We start from the raw sequence: 22,726 nt of genomic DNA on the forward strand, positions 1-22,726 counted from the left end.
AGAGTGTCCCAAAGTTTCTACCGGAGAGTCAAGACGAAAACGTGTGCCAACCCCTATGCATAGGTTCACAAGGTCACAGGACTCGCAAGTTGATCACCAAAACATATATCAAGTAGATCACATGAATATCCCATTGTCACCATAGATAAGCACATGCAAGACATACATCAAGTGTTCTCAAATCCTTAAAGACTCAATACGACAAGATAACTTAAAAGGGAAAACTCAATCCATTACAAGAAGGTAGAGGGGGAGAAACATCATAAGATCCAACTATAATAGCAAAGCTCGCGGTACATCAAGATCGTGCCAAATCAAGAACACGAGAGAGAGAGAGAGAGATCAAACACATAGCTACTGGTACATACCCTTAGCCCCGAGGGTGAACTACTCCCTCCCCGTCATGGAGAGCGCCGGGATGATGAAGATGGGCACCGGTGATGATTTCCTCCTTCGGCAGGGTGACGGAACAGGGTCCCGATTGGTTTTTGGTGGCTACAGAGGCTTGTGGCGGCAGAACTCCCGATCTAGGTTTCTTTTCAGGGTTTTTTGTATTTATAGAAATTTGTGGCATCTGTTTCACGTCAGGGGGTCCACAAGGACGGAGGGCGTGCCCAGGGGGGTAGGGCGCGCCCTCGACCCTTGTGGAGGCCTCATGGCTCTTCTGGCCCAACTCTTTTGCTTTGAGGGCTTCTTCTGGTCCATAAAAATCACAGTAAATTTTCAGCTCATTTGGACTCCGTTTTATATTCCTTTTGTGCGAAGCTAAAAAAAGGAAAAAACAGAAACTGGCACTGGGCTCTAGGTTAGTAGGTTAGTCCCAAAAATCATATAAAATAGCATATAAATGCATATAAAACATACAAGATAGATAATATAATAGCATGGAACAATAAAAAATTATACATACGTTAAAGACGTATCAGAGGCCTCGAGAGCCGGCGGCGCGCCCTGAGCGTGGTCGAGCAAGATGGCAACGACGCACACAGCATGGCGCTCTTTTCTTGACCACCTCCCGTCGCTCCGTCTGGCCTTCTCCCGACGACGCGACAAGCGAGGTCGACGGGGAAGTGGCGACGCGATGGCGACCGCGGCGCGAGAAGCAGAGAGAGGAATGGGACGGGGAAGAGGCGGCTAGGGTTCCCACCAGTGGGTCGCTCTCCTCGCCTTTACACTCCGGCCATCCATCCACGAAGCGACACACAAGGATGAGGACATGAAATGTCGAGATTGCCCTCGGCGGGCATCTAAAATTGCAGGCGGTGGCAAGCCACACCGCACGTAGAATCCAGCACCGCTGGAACCCGGCTCCGCAGTTACTGACACCAACGGCCCACCCGACATGGGCCCGCCTGTAATAGAGGGTCAGGGGTAGCCTAATGGGGGAGAAAAGTCATGCACTATTCATTGTAGCAGTGTTTAGAGCGATCGGACGGCCAGGATCGCTCCATCAAGAGATCGATGGCCCGGATCGTCTCACTCGAAGATCCGACGGTCCAGAGTCGTTTGGAACGCTAATCCCACGGCCCAGATTCACACATCCTGGGAAGGCTCTATTTCTTCTCACACTCTAACAAATTGGATGTTCTGCAATATATTTCAATGAAACAGAAAATACAAAGATTTGTTGTGTCTTATTATTGTATAGTTGTATAATATTTAATTAATATGAAGAACATGGTAGGATGAAAATTGTTATGCATGTTGAGGTGAGCCTTTTTCCTACATGATGAGGTGATATGCTTGCATGTTGAGAGAAATATGTTAAGGGGCAGTGGGGTATTTTGGTGACCGGGCTCCATGGAGCCCGATTTTTTTTTTAAAAAAAATCAACCTTTCCGGTTTGAAAAAAAATCAGAAAAAATATGCAAGTATACAAGGATGAAACGTGTATGTGTGTGTGTGTGTAGAAATTCAGGATGAAATACCTTAAAACGTTTCCCGCAAAAAAAATACCTTAAAATGCGACCTGTACGGAGAAAACAAATTCATGGACTTTGAGGAAGAATAGTATCATGTGCTGACAAGCCTCAGTTTTGTTGTTTTGCACAACCCTCATTTCAATGTATTTTGTCTTGAAAATTTACACACATGTACATTATGCCTCCATGTATCTGTATTTTTCCTAGAATTTTTTGAAATGTAGAAATATGAATTTTCAAAATTGCAAATGGAGGCCTCTACGAAGCTAGGCCTCCAAAAGCAATTTTCGGTTAAGGGGTGGCTATTCAGATACAGAAGATATATCCCCCTTCACAGCATGCCACTGCCAGCTGGGTCACAGAAGAGTTTTGGAGAAATAGGGCACTCGAATTCACACGTAAATGTACTCCCTCCGTAAAGAAATATAAGAGCGTTTAGATCACTACTTTAATGATCTAAATGCTCTTATATTTCTTTACAGAGGGAGTACTTGGTAATGCTAAGCAGATCTCAGTCAACCAAGCTCTAGTATCAAGATTTGTTGGTAAAAGTATGTAAAGCATTTCCTATGGAGGTACATAACATCTCTCGACAAAGCAGATACCTCAGGTATGCATAAAACAGTGCTTGCTGCAGTATATTCTATCAGCCTCTTCATCCACACAAAGATATTCAGATACATAAACTGAATCTAAGAGATGATGCCGTACCAGGACAGGTGCAACAGATATGCACAAAACAGTGGATTACAACAACACATCTTACTACGAAGTCATAAGGTCATACCCACTACTCAATGTTGCAGTTCTGGACCGAGGGTTTGTCATCGGGGCCGGGACCGTATGTTTGTTCGACAGTATGGGCAATCTGCGCATTTCCGCACCCATGGCTCCAAGCAAGTCGAGTGGAACCTGTGTCCGCAGCGCAGCCTTATCAGCTCGTCTCCGTCGTAGAAACCATCAAGACAAATCGAGCATTCCGGCGATGCCTCCCTGTTGTCATCTTTCTTAGCCTCAAAGATCTCTATCTGTAGCCGAAGAAAGGCAGACTTGCTCAGTCCAGGTGACCTGTTGGAAGTAGTTGAACTGATGGATGTGTTCTCCAGGCTCTCTTCATCCGACCCGCTGCTTGGCTGGACAGATGATGAGCTGGGCCAATTTGCCTCATATGGGGTTTCTCTGCTTCCGAAGTCGATGATTCTAAACACATCCGTGGCTGAAAATTCATCCAATGTGATGGATGGCCTGGAGGTAGATGATCCGATGGAAACACCTCTCAGTCTCTCTAGAACACGTGCCTGAGCTTGCAGTACGGCACCGGGAAGCCGCTCATTTGTTCTGAACATCAGCCTGTCAAGTCGGTTCCTTGTAGCTGCAGAATCCCCAATGTTGCTATTGTCTATGTATGATAAGATGCGGTCCTGTAGACAACAGAAACAACAACAAAAAAATCATTTGATGATATATATGATCACAAACAACATGAAAATGCACATGAAAGCTAAAGTCATGACTTCTCAATCCAACGTTTTCTTCTCTCTTTGTGGAACCAGGCAGGAACACTGCCACTCAATTAGAAGATAAGCAAGACAATAAACTGAAGTTAGTGCATCAAAATGGCAAGAAGACCAAGTTGCGGCATGAACCAGTTTGGTACCAAGCTGAAGTTTCAGCTACACATATCTCAAACTATATGTTTGGCCAGAAGATTGAAGCAGTGACAGTTTCTTTCTTCAGTATCACAGAGAGATGGAACAAGCAGTTGCAACTCAGAGCCTAAGGCTGTTATGTACCTTTTGGTTTGCTCAATGACCATGATGGTTGGGTGCACTGCTTTGTTTACCTCCCAAGATTTAGGCTGGTTTCATTTCGCAGCCTGAAGCTGACTTGCTTTAACTTTTGCGATGGCAACTTACAAATTCAATTGTGTAGACAACATTCCAAACGTACAACAAAATTAATTGTGCAGGAAGTCGAATTAATTACCCTGGTCCCCTCAGAAATCTACTTATGAGCTATCCATATCGTTTCTACTTACTATCTAACTTCAGCACAAAAATTACAACGACGCGGGCCCATATCGTTTCCCATTTTGGAATGGTCGCTACCCATTTCCGGAGCTATCAAACCAGGCTGATCGAAACCCCGCGCTTCAAAATCACCGCATGATCGTGCCCGGGACGAATTGGTGACCCTAATCCTCTCACAAATTTTACAGGACAAGACCCGAAACGCTTCGATCTAACCAACCACGGCACGGGAACTGCAATCACCCAGCGGGCGGAGAAGGAGTCTCTCACCGTGTAGGAGCCGCGTCGGCGCGGGGGCGGCGGGCCGGTGTGGAGGTGCTGGCGCACGTCCCCGGCGGCGTCGAGCTGGCGTCGCGCGCGGCATCCCCTCCGGCGGCGGCGGGCGGCGAGGCCGTGCGGGTCCTGCGGCGCGTCGGCGAGCGGATCCGGGCCGGGGTCCCCCGGGTCGGAGAGGCGGGGCGCGCGGGCGCGGCGGGCGGTGAAGAGCTCGGAGGCGCTCGTCATGGCCGGCCGGATCCCTACGGATCAGGCGCGCGTGTGGCGTGGCCTGCGTGACTCGAGGATGGAAAATGCGCTCGTCGCCTTGCTTTTCGTCTCTTTCCCCGCCCGGTTTGGTGGTTTCCCCGTGCCGCGGGCGGGCTGGATCCGGTACTTGGATAGGGCGGGCGTGGGTGGGACGGTATAGGAAGGGCGGAAGGAGCGGAGGAAGGTACGGGGCCTGTAGCTGCACGGCAAGTCGGTAAACACCGCCGGGGTTGTCACGGAGACCATGACCAGTGGCAGTGGACCAGTGGACTGGCCGGTGATGGGTTGCCGCGTTGGGTTGGAAACTTCCGACGGCATGGGACACATATGCCCATTTTCTTCCTAGCTAGATTTGCTTGCCAAGTCGTAGGTCCAGTATCAACGTGTCAGTGAACAGTGATGGTCCAGCATCAGTGGTGGACGAGCATACTCTTCAACAGTTCTATCGATTGTGGCTTGGCTGTGAAACCTGGTTCATCACAATGCCGCGGGAATGGGTCTACAGTAGACCACGGAAATGTCAAAATTCCATCACTTAAACTGGTCTGTGACGCTCTAATGGACTTTATTCATGGGATTGGCAAGGCAGTTAATCCATGTTTGCTTGTAGCACTACTAAGGCCATGTCCAATGCAAGGCGCCTAAGCATGCGCTTGAGCAATAATAGAAAAAGAATTTTCATACGTAGCGGTTGTGTGGAGTCCCATCGTCCAACGCAGGTACGTAGGCGCTTGCCCTTCCGTCAACTGAGTTTGTGTAGAGAAAAGAAGGGAGCGCTCGGTCCCTTGGCTGGCATCGATGCCACATATTTTCCTTCGATCGACCGGGATTATGGAGTAACTGCAGGGAAATCAATCTTAGCGCTCCTTAACGCCCGCATTGGAGGTGCCCTAAGAGAACCAAGTTAGTCAAGCTCAAAAGTTAAACCTTCTTTTTTTGTAAGAGCCGACGGAGCACTGCCATTTATTCATAGGAATGGAGTTTCAAAAGTTCAACGGCGAGCCCCCTATATGAGAGGTGGAGGTTCCCTGTGCAGTGGATGACGTCTCCGGGTGAGAAAAACCATCTGAATTGTTGTCATGACATTTTTCCAAATTACTCTTCACATTTTGTTGATTCAGAGCAAAAGATGAGAGAACATTCCACCCAAACCACATGCAAGTTGAAGCATATAACAGTATCAGTAGGATGTCACACAACAGAAACCAAGTAAGATCCTTCAGGACAGTTGGAAGAATAAGCTGCGCACACTACTAACTCCAAATTACGTACCACTGAATGCAAGTTCAAACTGAAAGCTGTCACAAAGACCAAAATCAAGTAGAAGTAATATGCATTAGAATCAGGATTAATCAGAAGTCAAAATCATCAGGGTGTCAAACACATATGCTCACACATGTAACGTGACAAGAGAGATCTTCACTGGTAGTTACTTCAGAAGGTAGTTTAGGCGCAACATTTTGTTATCTTCTGTTGTAACTAGCTAGCCCTATCTCCTCCCTTTCTTTCTCCTCAAGATGTACCTCTGATTCTCTCCAACCGACTATGTATGCGCTATCAGGGTTATTGCACCCCTGCTATATAAAACACAACACATCCCCTCGTACGAGGTAAGACGTTTCCACCAATCGCACATGGTATCAGAGCTATTCTTCTTCCCATCTAAGCTTCCCATGATTCCAGCCTTGCCTAGCCATGTCTTCATCCTCGGGCGCCTTCTAGCCTAGCCTCACTGGCCAGGTCATCGAGAAGCTGTCCCACACGAATTGTGTGCTATGGCGCACGCATGTCACACCGCAGCTGTGTGGTGCTAGTGTCTTTGGCTACATCGATGACACCTCGCCGGAACCGGCCAGGCTCCTCGTGACTAAGGATAAGGATGGCAAGGAGACCTTTGAGCCCAACCCTCTCCACCCCATATGGGTCCGGGAGGACCAACAGGTGCTCGGCTACCTGCTGAACAATAATCGCAAGCTCATGTTTCACTCGAAACAATGTGTGTTTCTTGGATATAGTGCTCAACACAAGGGTATAAAATGCCTAGATGTCTCCATGGGTCGTGTCTACATATCTCGTGATGTTGTTTTTTATGATCTTCATCCTAATGCTGGTGCCCTTCTTCCTAAAGAAATTCTTCTTTTGCCATCTCATCTCACCGGTATCGCTCAAGGGGGAAATAATATTGATGATCAATTGTTGACTAGTCCTACTAATAGCATGCATGAGACTTGTGCTGATGAAACAGGAGAAAACAACGACGTAAATGCCGTCAAAAAAATGTAAATGGTGAAAAATATTGGGCCATATTTCATGTGCCCCAAAACAGGAGACAGATTCCCCTCGGGATCGGTTCGGTGGCAGGAAATCAGATCCTCCTCGGGATCCGTTGCCGCAGACGCACCGGGTGCAGGCGCACGCGCCGCTGCTTCTGACACCGCGGGCGACACACAACCGCCTCCCACTGGCCCGTCATATCTCCATCTCTGCGCCAATTGCCGTCTACCACTTGGCGACCTGCAGCTGGCCCGGGCGACGCGCGGTTCCGCGCCCAACCCATGTGCTACAAGCGACGGGCTCCGGGTCGCTCCACCGGTGTGGGGTCCGGCACGGGTGCAGGATCTGGAGCAGATCCCTCTGCGCCCACTCAGCCGACAGGCGCGGGCTCCCGTGCTGATGCGCCATCATTGGACAATGATGGGTCGGTCTGCACGCCGGGATCCTCCGCGGACTCAGCAGGCGCTATGGCGCGGATATCGGCCACAGAAGATCCGACAAACACAACTCATGCTGCTGCGGCTGCGGATTCCTCCCCGGGGTCTGCTGCGGCTGAAACTCCTGTGCAGCCCACTGGATCTTCTGTGGCCACGGATTTGGCTACACTATCTCCATGATGCACACGGCTACAAAAAGGTGTAACACAACCTGTTAATTACAACCATACAACCAAATATGGTATGGTTTGTTCTACAGGTGAACTAGGTGAACCCAATACAATTGAAGAAGCACTTGGTGATGAAAAATGGAAGAAAGCTATGAAAGAAGAGTACATGACACTAAAGAAAAATAAAACATGGCACTTGGTTCCTCCACAACAAGGTAAAATTTTGATTGATTGCAAGTGGGTATTCAGGATTAAAAGAAAATCTGATGGAACCATTGATCGTTATAAGGCTAGGCTTATTGCAAAAGGCTTCAAACAGCGGTATGGCATAGATTATGAGGACACTTTTAGTCCATTTGTAAAAGCTGCCACTATCCGTCTTGTCTTATCCATTGCTGTTTCTAGGGGCTGGAGTCTTAGACAGCTAGATGTGCAGAATGCATTTCTTCATGGTGTTCTGGAAGAGGAAGTGTACATGAAACAACCTCCTGGGTTTGAAATTAAAAATGCTCCCTCTCATGTGTGCAAACTTGATAAAGCACTATATGGATTGAAGCAAGCTCCAAGGGCATGGTACTCTCGTCTCTGTCACAAAATGCATGCACTTGGTTTTGTTCCCTCTAAGTCTGCACCTCGTTGTTTATTTACAACAAGTCCAACACATGCATATTTGTTCTCATATATGTTGATGATATCATTGTGACAAGCTCATCTAATGAAGCAATCACAAGACTTTTAAAAGACTTAAGTGCAGACTTTGCTTTGAAGGATCTTGGAGACTTGCATTTTTTCCTTGGAATTGAGGTAAAGAGACACAAGGATGGACTTCATCTCTCTCAGGAAAAGTATGCAACTGATCTGGTAAAAAGGGCTGGCTTGCAAGGTTGTAAACCGTCACCCACTCCATTATCCAGTTCAAAAAAATTATCTCTTATAGAAAGGACACTCTTGAATCAAGAGGACAACACAAAATACAGAAGTTTAGCATGAGCACTACAGTGTTTGACTCTCACTAGACCTGACATTTCTTTTGCTGTTAACAAAGTATGCCAGTTCCTTCATGCACCCACTACTTCTCACTTGACTGCTGCCAAATGTGTAGTTAGATGCATCAAAAACACTTTGAGCATTGGTCTAAATTTCAGCAAATCACCATCTACACTTGTCAGTGCCTTCTCTGACTCTGATTGGGCAGGTTGCTTGGATGTCAGGCGATCAACTAGTGGGTTTGCAGTATTTTTTGGACCTAACTTAATATCGTAGTGTGCACGAAAACATGCCACTGTCTCTCGGTCAATGATACGTCTCCAACATATCTATAATTTTTGATTGTTCCATGCTATTGAAGTATCAATCTTGGATGTTTTATATACATTTATTAGCAACTTTATATCATTTTTGGGACTAACCTATTAACCTAGTGCCCAGTGTCAGTTGCTATTTTTTGCTTGTTTTTTACTTTGTAGAATATCAATACCAAATGTAGTCCAATTGCCACGAAACTTTTTGGAGATTTTTTGGGTGATAAGAGACCCTTGGAGCTTCTGGAGTACACGAGAGGAGTCCCGTGGGGCCCACTAGACACCAGGGCGTGCCAGGGGCATCTGGCGCGCCTTGATGGGTAGTGGGGCCCACAGGCACCGCCTTGACCTACCTCCGCCTATATAAATACTCTAAAATCCCAAAACCCTAGGGGAGTCGACGAAATACTTTTTTCGCCGCCGCAAGTTCAAGAACCACGAGATCCAATTTGGGTGCCTTTCCCAGTACTCTGCCGAAGGGGGCAACGATCACGAAGGGGTTCTTCATCATCCTTGCCGCCCCTCCTATGATGCGTGAGTAGTTTACCACAGACCTATGGGTCCGTAGTTAGTAGCTAGATGGCTTATTCTCTCTTTTTGATCTTCAATACAATGTTCTCCTCGATGTTCTTGGAAATCTATTTGATGTAATGAATTTTTGCGGTGTGTTTGTTGGGATCCGATGAATTGTGAGTTTATGATCAGATCTATCCATGAATATTATTTGAGTCTTCTCTGAACTCTTTTATGCATGATTGTTACATCTTCGTATTTCTTCTCCGATTTATTGGTTTGGTTTGGCCAACTAGATTGATTTATCTTGCCATGGGAAGAGGTGCTTTGTGATGGGTTCGATCTTGCGGTGCTCAATCTCAGTGACAGAAAGAGACATGACATGCATGTATCATTGCTATTAAGGGTAACAAGATGGGGTTTATTCATACATGAGTTTATCTTATCTGCATCATGTCATCTTGCCTAATGCATTACTCCGTTTTTCCATGAACTTAATACACTAGATGCATGCTGGATAGCGGTCGATGTGTGGAGTAATAGTAGTAGATGCAGAATCGTTTCCGTCTACTAATCTTGGATGTGATGCCTATATACATGATCATTACCTTGGATATCGTCATAATTATTTGCTTTTCTATCAATTGCCCAATAGTAATTTGTTTACCCACCATATGCTATTTTCTCGAGAGAAGCCTCTAGTGAAAACTATGGCCCACGTGTCTATTTTCTATCATATATTAAACCAAAAATACCTTGCTGCAATTTTATTTTATTTATTTTAATTTAACTTTATTTTTTATTTTGTGTTTTAGTTTGATCTATTTATCAAATCTCATACAATTTAATCTATCTCAATACCGTTGAGGGATTGACAACCCCTTTACGCGTTGGGTTGCAAGTATTTGTTGTTTGTGTGCAGGTGCTGTTTACGTAGTGTTGCTTGGTTCTCTTACTGGATTGATAACCTTGGTTTCGTGACTGAGGGAAATACTCACCTCTGCTATGCTGCATCATCCCTTCCTCATCGGGGAAATATCAACGCAGATTACAAGCATCACGGAGAATTTTGGGCCAATTCCAGTTCTGCCCCTAACTCGAACCCACTACTCAGTTTTGCCCCTAATTTTCAGGTATGCTCAGTTATGCCCCTCCGCCGTTAGTGTCACTTATAGAAATGCCCTTTTGCGCCGTTACCGTCCGGTCAAAGTACTTTGACCATCCAGAAAAAATAGCAAAAAAATCAAAAAAATATGAAATTTGGTGGGGTCGAAGATAGTCATGTCCGCAAGGCGCGTGCACATTTTTGTGTTGGTTGGACACTCCGGGAGCTCGTGGCAAAGGAAAACAAAAATAATTTATGCCTATGAACAGTAAATTCAAAAAAATAGCAAAAAAGTTCAAAAACAATTGAATTTATTTGGGGCCAAAGAGGCTTGAGTGCACAAGGTGCTTGCAAGTTTTGGTGATCAAATGACCTACGAGGCGCTCTAGAGAAAAAAAAACAAAATAGTGCATTTTTTCAAAAAAAATTGAGCTAATTTTTTTTCTCCACGAGCTCCTACGATGTCCAAACACAACCAAAATGTGCACACATCTTGCGCACCTGAATATCTTCAGTCCCACGAAATTTCATATTTTTTGATTTTTTTCTATTTTTTTGAATTTACTGTTCGCATGCATACAAAATTTATGTTTTCCTTTGCCACGAGCTCCCAGGGTGTCCGAATGGCATGAAAATGTGCACGCGCCTTGCGGACATGAGTATCTTCGATCCCACAAAGTTTCAAATTTTTTTGATTTTTTTTGCTATTTTTTCAGGACGGTCAAGGACCTTTGACCGAACGGTAACGGCAGAGAAGGGCATTTCTATAAGTGAAACTAACGGCGGAGGGGCAAAACTAAGCATACCTAAAAATTAGGGGCAACACTGAGTAGTGGGTTCAAGTAAAGGGCATAGATGTAAATGTCCCAAGAATTTTTGGCGCCGTTGCCGGGGAGACATCATCAACATCTATCAAGTACCTATGCATAAACTTTCATCTCCTTGCATTTACATTATTTAACATTTGCCTCTCGTTTTCATCTCCTCTACTTCTAAAAAGTTTATACAAAAATTACAAAAATATTTTTTCATTTGCCTTTTTGCTTGTTTGCTTGCTTTTTGCCCTCATGTCAACACACCGAAAAACAAAAAAATAAATAAGAAAAATAAGATGGATCCTCATCCACTTGCTAATCTCTTTAAAAGATCCAATTATGATGAACCAATTGCTAGTGAATTGAGTTCACTAGATTATCTTTATGAAGTTTTGCTTGAGATTCATGAATCTGAAAATTGTGATGAAGTGTTAAAAGAAGAGATTATAAAGTGATTCCCGATAGCTCCGTGAATGAAAAGCATGGTTGCAATGAAGTTATTATAAATTCTATTAATGTTAATTGTGATAAAAATATGCAAAACCCCAAGCTTGAGGATGCTAATTTTGCTATGTCCACTACTTATTGCAATGATCATGCATGATTGGGGCGATTCTTCTTATGATCTTGAAAATTTATTTATGACTCGTGGTGACTATGATATTGATAATAGTGTTTGCAATAATATTGAAAGTGGGTTTGGAAGAGTTCCAACTTTTGGTAATAATGATGCCACTACTTTGGAGAATGATCAATCCTATGAACTTTTTGATAAAAGTGGGCTTGGAGAGGTCATGACTTTGTTTGATGATAATCCCACTATTTTGGAAGAGTGTCAACTTTGCATGCACATGGATCATGTAGAGAATATGTTATGTGATAGCTATATTGTTGAATTTTAATATGATCCACATGTAATTATTATGAGAGAGGGAAATATGGTTGTAGAATTTTTCATGCTACTAAATTACCTCTCTTCATGTGGAGATTGTGAATGCTTTATTCTTCTTCCTTGCATATGCTAGTTTTTGCTTGTTTTGATAATTTGTTTGCTTATAAAATGCCTATGCATAGGAATTATGTTAGACTTAAATGTGATTTTCACATGCTAGATGATGCTCTCTTTGTGCTTCAATTCTTGTCTTTCATGCGAGCATCATTAAAATTATCAATGCCTAGCTATAAGGCTTTAAAGAAAAGCGCTTGTTAGGAGACAATCCGACATTTTTCCTTTCTGTTTTTATGAGCTCACACAATTATGCTACTGTTATGATTGTGTTTTAGTGTTTTAATTAGTGTTTGTGCCAAGTAAAGCCTTTGGGATGATTTTGGTGATAGTTGATTTGATTCTGTGCATTAACAGAAACTTTTGCGTCCAGTAACAGAATTGTTAAAATTCACTGGAGCGTGATAACATTCTGAATTTTTTACACATGCTTGATATACAAATTGCCTACGTTTTTTGGAGTTCCAGAAGTATGGTTAAAGTTCAGAGTACTACAAACTGTTCTGTTTTTTACAGATTCTGTTTTCGTTGCATTCTGTGCTTATTTTGATGAATCTATGGATTGTATCGGGGGTATAAGCCATGGTAAAGTTAGAATACAATAGGTATAATAAAATAATAAAATATGAATGGGTTTGCAACAGTACTTAAAGTGGTGATTTTCTTTATTATACTAACGGATCTCACAAAGGTTTTGTTAAGTTTTGTGTGATTGAAGTTTTCAAGTTTTGGGTGAGATCACGATGGATGAAGGAATAAGGAGTGAAAAGAGCCTAAGCTTGGGGATGCCCATGGCACCCCAAGGTAATTGTTGGGAAACGTTGCATGCAATTTCAAAAAATTTCCTACGCTCACGCATGATCTATGTAGGAGATGCATAGTAACGAGGGAGAGTGTGTCTACATACCCTCGTAGACCGTAAGCGGAAGCGTTTGAAAACACGGTTGATCTAGTCGAACTTCTTCTAGCTCCGACCGATCAAGTACCGAACGTACGGCACCTCCGAGTTCTGCACACGTTCAACTCGATGACGTCCCTCGTCCTCTTGATCCAGCAAGATGTCGAGGAAGTAGATGAGTTCCGTCAGCACGACGGCATGGTGACGGTGATGGTGAAGTGATCCGTGCAGGGCTTCGCCTAAGCACCACGAGAATATGACCGGGGTGTAAACTATGGAGGGGGGCGCCGCACACGGCTAACAATTGATGTTGTGTGTGGTAGGCGCCCCCTCCTCATATATATAGGTGGGAGGGAGAGGGGAGAGGCCAAGGGGCGCCCCAAGTGGGGCTAAATCCCAGTTGGGCTCCTACCCTGGTTCGGACCCCCTTCCTTGTATAGCGCCAGGGGAAGGAAGGGGGAGGTGCAGTCCCCCCTTTCCTTTCTCCCTTAAGGAGGGGAAGGAAGGAGGGACTTGCCCTCCCCCCTTTCCTTTCGCTAGGGCTGGTCGGCCTGGTGGAGGGGCGCACCAGCCCCTTGTGGGCTGGTCAGTCCCTCCCTAGGCCCATTAAGCCCATATCTTTGCCAGGGGTGCCCAGAACCCCTTCCAGTGACCCTATATTTACCTGGCACCCTCCGGAACACTTCCGGTGTCCGAATACCATCGTCCTATATATCAATCTTTACCTCTCGACCATTTTGAGACTCCTCGTCATGTCGGTGATCTCATCCGAGACTCCGAACAACATTCGGTCACCAAATCACATAACTCATATAATATTATATCGTCATTGAACGTTAAGCGTGCGGACCCTACGGGTTCGAGAACTATGTAGACATGACCGAGACACCTCTCCGGTCAATAACCAATAGCGGAACCTGGATGCCCATATTGGCTCCTACATATTCTACGAAGATCTTTATCGGTCGAACCATTATGACAACATACGTAATTCCCTTTGTCCATCGGTATGTTACTTGCCCGAGATTCGATCGTCGGTATCTTCATACCTAGTTCAATCTCGTTACCGACAAGTCTCTTTACTCATTCCGTAATACATCATCCTACAACTAACTCATTAGTCACTTTGCTCGCAAGGATTCTTATGATGTGTATTACCGAGAGGGCCCAGAGATACCTCTCCGATACTCGGAGTGACAAATCCTAATCTCGATCTATGCCAACCCAACAAACACCTTCGGAGATACCTGTAGAGCATCTTTATAATCACCCAGTTATGTTGTGATGGTTGATAGCACACAAGGTATTCCTCCGGTATCCGAGAGTTGCGTAATCTCATAGTCGAAGGAATATGTATTTGACATGAAGAAAGCAATAGCAATAAAAATGAACAATCATTATGCTAAGCTAACAGGTGGGTCTTGTCCATCACATCATTCTCCTAATGATGTGATCCAATTATCAAATGACAACACATGTCCATGGTTAGGAAACCTTAACCATCTTTGATTAACGAGCTAGTCTAGTAGAGGCTTACTAGGGACACTGTATTTGTTTATGTATTCACACATGTATTTAAGTTTCCGATCAATACAATTCTAGCATGAATAATAAACCTTTATCATGAATAAGGAAATATAAAATAAAAACTTTATTATTGCCTCTAGGGCATATTTCCTTCAGTCTCCCACTTGCACTAGAGTCAATAATCTAGTTCACATCGCCATGTGATTTAACACCAATAGTTCACATCGTCATGTGATTAACACCCATAGTTCACATCGCCATGTGAGAAACACCCAAAGGGTTTACTAGAGTCAATAATCTAGTTCACATCACCATGTGATTAACACCCAAAGAGTACTAAGGTGTGATCATGTTTTTCTTGTGAGAGAAGTTTAGTCAACGAGTCTGTCACATTCAGATCCATATGTAGATGTGCAAATATCAACGTCTACAATGCTCTGCATGGTGCTACTCTAGCTAATTGCTCCCACTTTCAATACGTATCCAGATTGAGACTCAGAGTCATCTAGATTAGTGTTAAAGCTTGGATCGTCATAACCCTTTACGACGAACCCTTTATCACCTCCACAACCGAGAAACATTTCTTTAGTCCTCTTTAAGGCACCTAAGGATAATTTTGACCGCTGTACAGTGGTCCAGTCCTGGATCACTTTTGTACCCTCTTGCCAAACTTATTAGCAAGGAACACAACATGTCTGGTACACAACATGGCATACTTTATAGAACCTATGGCTGAGGCATAGGGAATGACTTTCATTCTTTCTCTATCTTCTACCGTGGTCGGGCTTTGAGTCTTACTCAACTTCACACCTTGTAACACAGGCAAGAACCCTTTCGTTGACTGATCCATTTTGAACTTCTTCAAAATCTTGTCAAGGTATGTGCTTTGTGAAAGTCCTATTAAGCGTCTCGATCTATCCCTATAGATCTGGATGCCCAATATATAAGTAGCTTCACCGAGGTCTTTCATTGAAAAATTCTTATTCAAGTATCCTTTTATGCTATCCAGAAATTCTATATCATTTCCAATCAACAATATGTCATCCACATATAATATCAGAAATGCTACAGAGCTCCCACTCACTTTCTTGTAAATACAGGCTTCACGGAAAGTCTATATAAAACCATATGCTTTGATCACCTCATCAAAGCATATATTCCAACTCCGAGATGCTTGCACCAGTCCATAGATGGATCACTGGAGCTTGCCTACTTTGTTAGCACCTTTAGGATCGAAAAAATCTTCTGGTTGTATCATATACAACTCTTCTTTAAGTAGTCCATTAAGGAATGCAGTTTTGACGTCCATTTGCCAAATTTCATAAAAATGCGGCAGTTGTTAACATGATCCAGACAGACTTAAGCATCGCTACGGGTGAGAAAGCCTCATCGTAGTCAACCCCTTAAACTTGTCAAAAACCTTTTGCAACAAGTTGAGCTTTGTAGACAGTAACATTACCATCAGCGTCCGTCTTCTTCTTGAAGATCCATTTATTATCTCTGGCTTGCCGATCATCGAGCAGGTCCACCAAAGTCCACACTTTGTTCTTATACATGGATCCTATCTTAGATTTCATGGCTTCAAGCCATCTGCCGGAATCTGGGCTCATCATAGCTTCTTCATAGTTCGTAGGTTCGCCTTGGTCTAGTAACATGACATCGAGGACACTATTACTGTACCACTCTGGTGCGGATTGTGCTCTGGTCGACCTACGAGGTTCAGTAGTAACTTGATTTGAAGTTTCATGATCATCATCATTAGCTTCCTCTCTAGTTGGTGTAGGCATCACGGGAACGGATTTCACTGATGTGCTACTTTCCAATTCGAGAGAAGGTACAATTACCTCATCAAGTTCTACTTTCCTCCTACTCACTTCTTTCGAGAGAAACTCCTTCTCTAGAAAGGTTCCATCCTCGGCAACAAGGATCTTGCCTTCGGATCTGTGGTAGAAGGTGTACCCAATTGTTTCCTTAGGGTATTCTATGAAGATGCACTTCTCCGATTTGGGTTCGAGCTTATCAGGCTGAAGCCTTTTGACATAAGTGTCGCAACCCCAAACATTAAGAAACGACAACTTAGGTTTCTTGCCAAACCACAGTTTATACGGTGTCGTCTCAACGGATTTAGATGGTGCCCTATTTAACGTGAATGCAGCTGTCTCTAATGCATAACCCAAAAACGATAGTGGTAAATCGGTAAGAGACATCATAGATCGCACCATATCTAATAAAGTACGGTTACGACTATCGAACACACCTTTACGCTGTGGTGCTCCAGGTGGCGTGAGTTGTGAAACTATTCCACATTGTTTTAAATGAAGGCCCAACTCGTAACTAAAATATTCACCTCCGCGATCAGATTGTAGAAACTTTATTTTCTTGTTACGATGATTCTCCACTTCACTCTGAAATTCCTTAACTTTTCAAATGTTTCAGACTTGTGTTTTTATTAAGTAGATATACCCATATCTTCTCAAATCATCTGTGAAGGTCAGAAAATAACGATACCCACCGCGTGCCTCAACACTCGTCGGACCGCATACATCGGTATGTATTATTTCCAATAAGTCATTGGCTCGCTGCATTGTTCCGGAGAACAGAGTTTTAGTCATCTTGCCCATGAGGCATGGTTTGCAAGTATCAAATGATTCATAATCAAGTGATTCCAAAAATCCATCCGTATGGAGTTTCTTCATGCGCTTTACACCAATATGACCTAAACGACAGTGCCACAAATATGTTGCATTATCAGTATCAACCTTGCATTTTTTGGCATCAATATTATGAATATGTGTATCACTACGATCGAGATTCAATAAACCATTTACATTGGGTGTATGACCATAGAAGGTTTTATTCATGTAAACAGAACAACAATTATTCTTTGACTTAAATGAATAACTGTATTGCAATAAACATGATCCAATCATATTCATGCTCAACGCAAACACCAAATAACATTTATTTAGGTCCAACACTAATCTCGAAGGTAGAGGGAGTGTACGATGGTGATCTTATCAACCTTGGAATCACTTCCAACACACATCGTCACCTCACCCTTAACTAGTCTCTATTTTGCAACTCCTGTTTCGAGTTACTAATCTTAGCAACCGAACCGGTATCAAACACCCTGGGGTTACTATGAACACTAGTAAAGTACACATCAACAACATGTATATCAAATATACCTTTGTTCACTTTGCCATCCTTCTTATCTGCCAAGTATTTGGGGTAGTTCCGCTTCAAGTGACCATTCCCTTTGCAGTAGAAGCACTTAGTTTCAGGCTTAAGTCTAGCTTTGGGCTTCTTCATAGGAGTGGCAACTTGCTTGTCATTCTTCTTGAAGTTCCCTTTCTTTTCCTTTGACCTTTTTCTTGAAACTAGTGGTCTTGTTAACCATCAACACTTGATGCTCTTTCTTGATTTCTACCTCTGCCGATTTCAGCATCGCGAAGAGCTCGGGAATCTTTTCCGTTATCCCTTGCACATTATAGTTCATCACGAAGTTCTAGTAGCTTGGTGATAGTGATTAGAGAACTCTGTCAATCACTATCTTATCTGGAAGATTAACTCCCACTTGATTCAAGTGATTGTAGTACCCAGACATTCTGAGCACATGCTCACTAGCTGAGCTATTCTCCTCCATCTTGTAGGCAAAGTACTTGTCAGAGGTCTCATACCTCTCGACTTGGGCATGAGTCTGAAATACCAATTTCAGCTCTTGGAACATCTCATATGCTCCGCGGCGTTCAAAATGTTTTTGAAGTCCTGGTTCTAAGCCGTAAAGCATGGCGCACTAAACTATCAAGTAGATATCATACCGAGCTTGTCAAACGTTCATAACGTCTACATCTGCTCTTGCAATCGGTCTGTCACCTAGCGGTGCATCAAGGACATAATTCTTCTGTGCAGCAATGAGGATAATCCTCAGATCACGGACCCAATCCGCATCATTGCTACTAACATCTTTCAACTTATTTTTTCTCTAGGAACATACCAAAAATTGTGGAGCTACAACGCGAGCTATTGATCTACAACATAATTTGCAAATACTATCAGGACTAAGTACATGATAAATTTAAGTTCAATTAATCAAATTACTTAAGAACTCCCACTTAGATAGACATCCCTAAAGTCATCTAAATGATACGTGATGCAAATCAACGAAACCATGTCCGATCATCACGTGAGATGGAGTAGTCTTCAATCGTGAACATCTCTATGTTGATCATATCTACTATATGATTCACGTTCGACCTTTTGGTCTCCAATGTTCCAAGGCCATGTCTATACATGCCAGGCTCGTCAAGTTTAACCTGAGTATTCCGCATGTGCAAAACTGTCTTGCACCCGTTGTATGTGAACGTAGAGTCTATCACACCCGATCATCATGTGGTGTCTCAACACGACAAACTGTCGCAATGGTGCATACTCAGGGAGAACACTTATACCTTGAAATTTAGTTAAGGGATCATCTTATAATGCTACTGCGGTACTAAGAAAAATAAGATGCATAAAAGATAAACATCACATGCAATCAAAATATGTGACATGATATGGCCATCATCATCTCGTGCTTTTGATCTGCATCTCCAAAGCATCATCATGATCTCCATTGTCACTGGCTCGACACCTTGATCTCCATCGTTGCGTCGTGGTCGTCTTGCCAACTATTGCTTCTACAACTATCGCTAATGCATAGTGATAAAGTAAAGCAATTAGATGGCGTTTGCATTTCATACAATAAAGAGACAACCATAAGGCTCTTGCCGGTTGCCGATAACTTTTACAAAACATGATCATCTCATACAATAACGTATATCACATCATGTCTTGACCATATCACATCACAACATGCCCTGCAAAAACAAGTTAGACGTCCTCTACTTTGTTGTTGCAAGTTTTACGTGGCTGCTACGGGCTTCTAGCAAGAACCGTTCTTACATACGCATCAAAACCACAACGGTGATTTATCAAGTTTGCTGTTTTAACCTTCAACAAGGACCGGCCGCAGTCAAATTCGATTCAACTAAAGTAGGAGAAACAGACACCCGCCGGCCACCTTTATGCAAAACTAGTTGCATGTCTGTTGGTGGAACCGATCTCATGAACGTGGTCATGTAAGGTTGGCCCAGGCCGCTTCATCCCACAATACGGCTGAACCAAAATAAGACGTTGGTGGTATGCAGTATGACTATCACCGCCCACAACTCTTTGTGTTCTACTCGTGCATATCATCTATGCATAGAACTGGCTCATGATGCCACTGTTGGGAAACGTAGCATGCAATTTCAAAAATTTCCCTACGCTCACGCAAGATCTATCTAGGAGATGCATAGCAATGAGGGGGAGAGTGTGTCTACGTACCCTCGTAGACCGTAAGCAGAAGCGTTTGACAATGCGATTGATGTAGTCGAATTTCTTCTAGCTCCGATCGATCAAGTACCGAACGTACGACACCTCCGAGTTCTGCACACGTTCAGCTCGATGACGTCCCTCGTCCTCTTGATCCAGCAAGATGTCGAGGAAGTAGATGAGTTCCGTCAGCACGACGGCATGGTGACGGTGATGGTGAAGTGCTCCGCGCAGGGCTTCGCCTAAGCACCACGAGAATATGACCGAGGGTGTAAACTGTGGAGGGGGGCACCGCACACGGCTAATGATACATCTCCGTCGTATCTATAATTTTTGAATGTTTCATGCCAATATTATACAACTTTTATACACTTTTGGCAACTTTTTATATGATTTATTGGACTAACCTATTGATCCAGTGCCCAGTGCCAGTGCCTTTTTGCATGTTTTTTGTATCGCAGAAAATCCATATCAAACGAAGCCCAAATGCAATAAAATTTCATGGAGAATTATTTTGGAATATATGTGATTTTGGGAGTTGGAATCACCACAAACGGAGTCCCGTGGTAGGCACAACCCACCGGGATCCGACCCCTAAGCCTGGCGCGTGGAGGTGGGTTGTGCCCTCCTCGAACGTCGGTTGGAGCTATACTTCGGGCGCAAGGAAGCTTATATCCGGAAAAAAATCGTGTTAGAATCTCAGCGCAATCGGAGTTACAGATCTTCGGGAATATAAGAAATGGTTTTTGGCCAGATCTGGGGGACGTGAAACAGAAGAGAACAAAGAGGGAGATCCAATCTTGGAGGGGCCCCCGCTCCTCCGATGCCATGGAGACCAAGGACCAGAGGGGGAACTCTCCTCCCATCTAGGGGGCGGCCAAGGAAGAAGAAGGAGGGGCACTCTTCCCCTCTCTCCCGGTGGCGCCGGAGTGCCGCCGGGGCTAGGATCGTGACGGCGATCTACGTCAACAATCTTGCTACCGTCAACACCAACTCTCTCCCCTCTATGCAGCGGTGTAACACCTCTTCCCCCTGCAGTAATCTCTACTTAAACATGGTGCTCCACTCCATATATTATTTCCCAATGATCTATGGTTATCCTATGATGTTTGAGTAGATCCGTTTTGTCCTGTGGGTTAATCGTGATCTTGGTTGGTATGATTGTATATTTTATTTATGGCGCTGTCCTACGGTGCCCTCCATCTCGCGCAAACGTGAGGGGCCACCGCTGTAGGGTGTTGCAATATGTTCATGGTTCGCTTATGGTGGGTTGCGAGAGTGACAGAAACTTAAACCCGAGTAGGTGGGGTATGACGTATGGGAGTAAAGAGGACTTGATACTTAATGCTATGGTTGGGTTTCACAACCTTAGTGATCTTTAGTAGTTGCGGATGCTTGCTAGAGTTCCAATCATAAGTGCATATGATCCAAGTAGAGAAAGTATGTTAGCTCATGCCTCTCCCTCATATAAAATTACAAGAATGATTACCGATACTTGTTGCAGATTGCCTAGGGACAAATAACTTTCTTGTTGACACAAACCCTTTTACTAAACACCTAACTTTTATTATCTTGCAAAGTACTTCTAGTTTTATTCTTGCAAAGTAGTTCTAGCATCACTCCTACAAACTAGTTTCATACTTGTTTTCGGTAAAGTAGACGTCAAGTGTGCGTAGAGTTGTATCGGTGGTCGATAGAACTTGAGGGAATATTTGTTCTACCTTTAGCTCCTCGTTGGGTTCGACACTCTTATTTATCGAAGAAGGCTACAAAGGATCCCCTATACTTGTGGGTTATCAGCTAACAATTGATGTTGTGTGTGCTAGGCGCCCCCCTCATCATATATATAGGTAAGAGGGAGAGGGGAGAGGCCAAGGGGCGGCCCAAGTGGGGCCGAAACCCACTTGGGATCCTGGCCTGGTTCGGAACCCCCTTCCTTGTATAGGAGGCTGGGGAAGGAAGGGGGAGGTGGCGCCCCCCTTTCCTTTTTTCCTTGAGGAGGGGAAGGAAGGAGGGACTTGCCCTCCCCCTTTCCTTTCCCTAGGGCTGGCTGGCCTGGAGGAGGGACGCACCAGCCCTGTGTGGGCTGGTCTGTCCCTCCCTTGGCCCGTTAAGCCCATATCTTTGCCGGGGGTGCCGGGAACCCCTTCCGGTGACCCTATATGTACCCGGTACCCTCCGGAACACTTCTGGTGTCCGAATACCATTGTTCTATATATCCATATTTACCCCTCGAACATTTCGAGACTCCTTGTCATGTCCATGATCTCATCCGGGACTCCGAACAACATTCGGTCACCAAATCACATAACTGATATAATACTATATCGTCATCAAACGTTAAGCGCGCAGACCTTACGGATTCGAGAACTATGTAGACATGACCGAGACACCTCTCCAGTCAATAACCAATAGCGGAACCTGGATGCCCATATTGGCTCCTACATATTCTACGAAGATCTTTACCGGTCGAACCGTTATGACAACATACGTAATTCCCTTTGTCCATCGGTATGTTACTTGCACGAGATTCGATCGTCGGTATCTTCATACCTAGTTCAATCTCGTTACCGACAAGTCTCTTTACTCGTTTCGTAGTACATCATCCTGCAACTAACTCATTAGTCACTTTGCTTGCAAGGCTTCTTATGATGTGTATTACCGAGAGGGCCCAGAGATACCTCTCCGATACTCGGAGTGACAAATCCTAATCTCGATCTATGCCAACCCAACAAACACCTTCGGAGATACCTGTAGAGCATCTTTATAATCACCCAGTTATGTTGTGACGTTTGATATCACACAAGGTATCCGAGAGTTGCATAATCTCATAGTCGAAGGAATATGT

The 22,726-nt window shown here is 44.1% G+C and overlaps 1 protein-coding gene across 1 annotated transcript; it reads right to left on the reverse strand.

Annotated features, from left to right (window-relative positions):
- Positions 1 to 2,431: 2,431 nt before the first annotated feature.
- On the reverse strand, positions 2,432 to 4,611 carry LOC123098335 (probable E3 ubiquitin-protein ligase RHY1A). Its single transcript, XM_044520306.1, has 2 exons — positions 4,223 to 4,611; positions 2,432 to 3,343 (listed from the first exon to the last, which is right to left on the reverse strand). Exons 1-2 carry the CDS (start codon positions 4,454 to 4,456, stop codon positions 2,747 to 2,749), a joined length of 831 nt encoding a protein of 276 aa, XP_044376241.1. The 5' UTR covers positions 4,457 to 4,611; the 3' UTR covers positions 2,432 to 2,746.
- Between the last annotated feature and the right edge of the window lie 18,115 nt (positions 4,612 to 22,726).

Source organism: Triticum aestivum, chromosome 4D, assembly GCF_018294505.1.
Source record: "Triticum aestivum cultivar Chinese Spring chromosome 4D, IWGSC CS RefSeq v2.1, whole genome shotgun sequence".
NCBI lineage: Eukaryota > Viridiplantae > Streptophyta > Magnoliopsida > Poales > Poaceae > Triticum > Triticum aestivum.

Excerpts from the sequence above, each read along its gene's own strand:
- LOC123098335 (XM_044520306.1), bottom strand. The coding sequence starts at position 4,456 with ATGACGAGCGCCTCCGAGCTCTTCACCGCCCGCCGCGCCCGCGCGCCC. Across the intron at positions 3,344-4,222 it reads GCCGACGCGGCTCCTACACG|GACCGCATCTTATCATACAT; the intron begins GTGAGAGACTCC and ends TGTTGTCTACAG.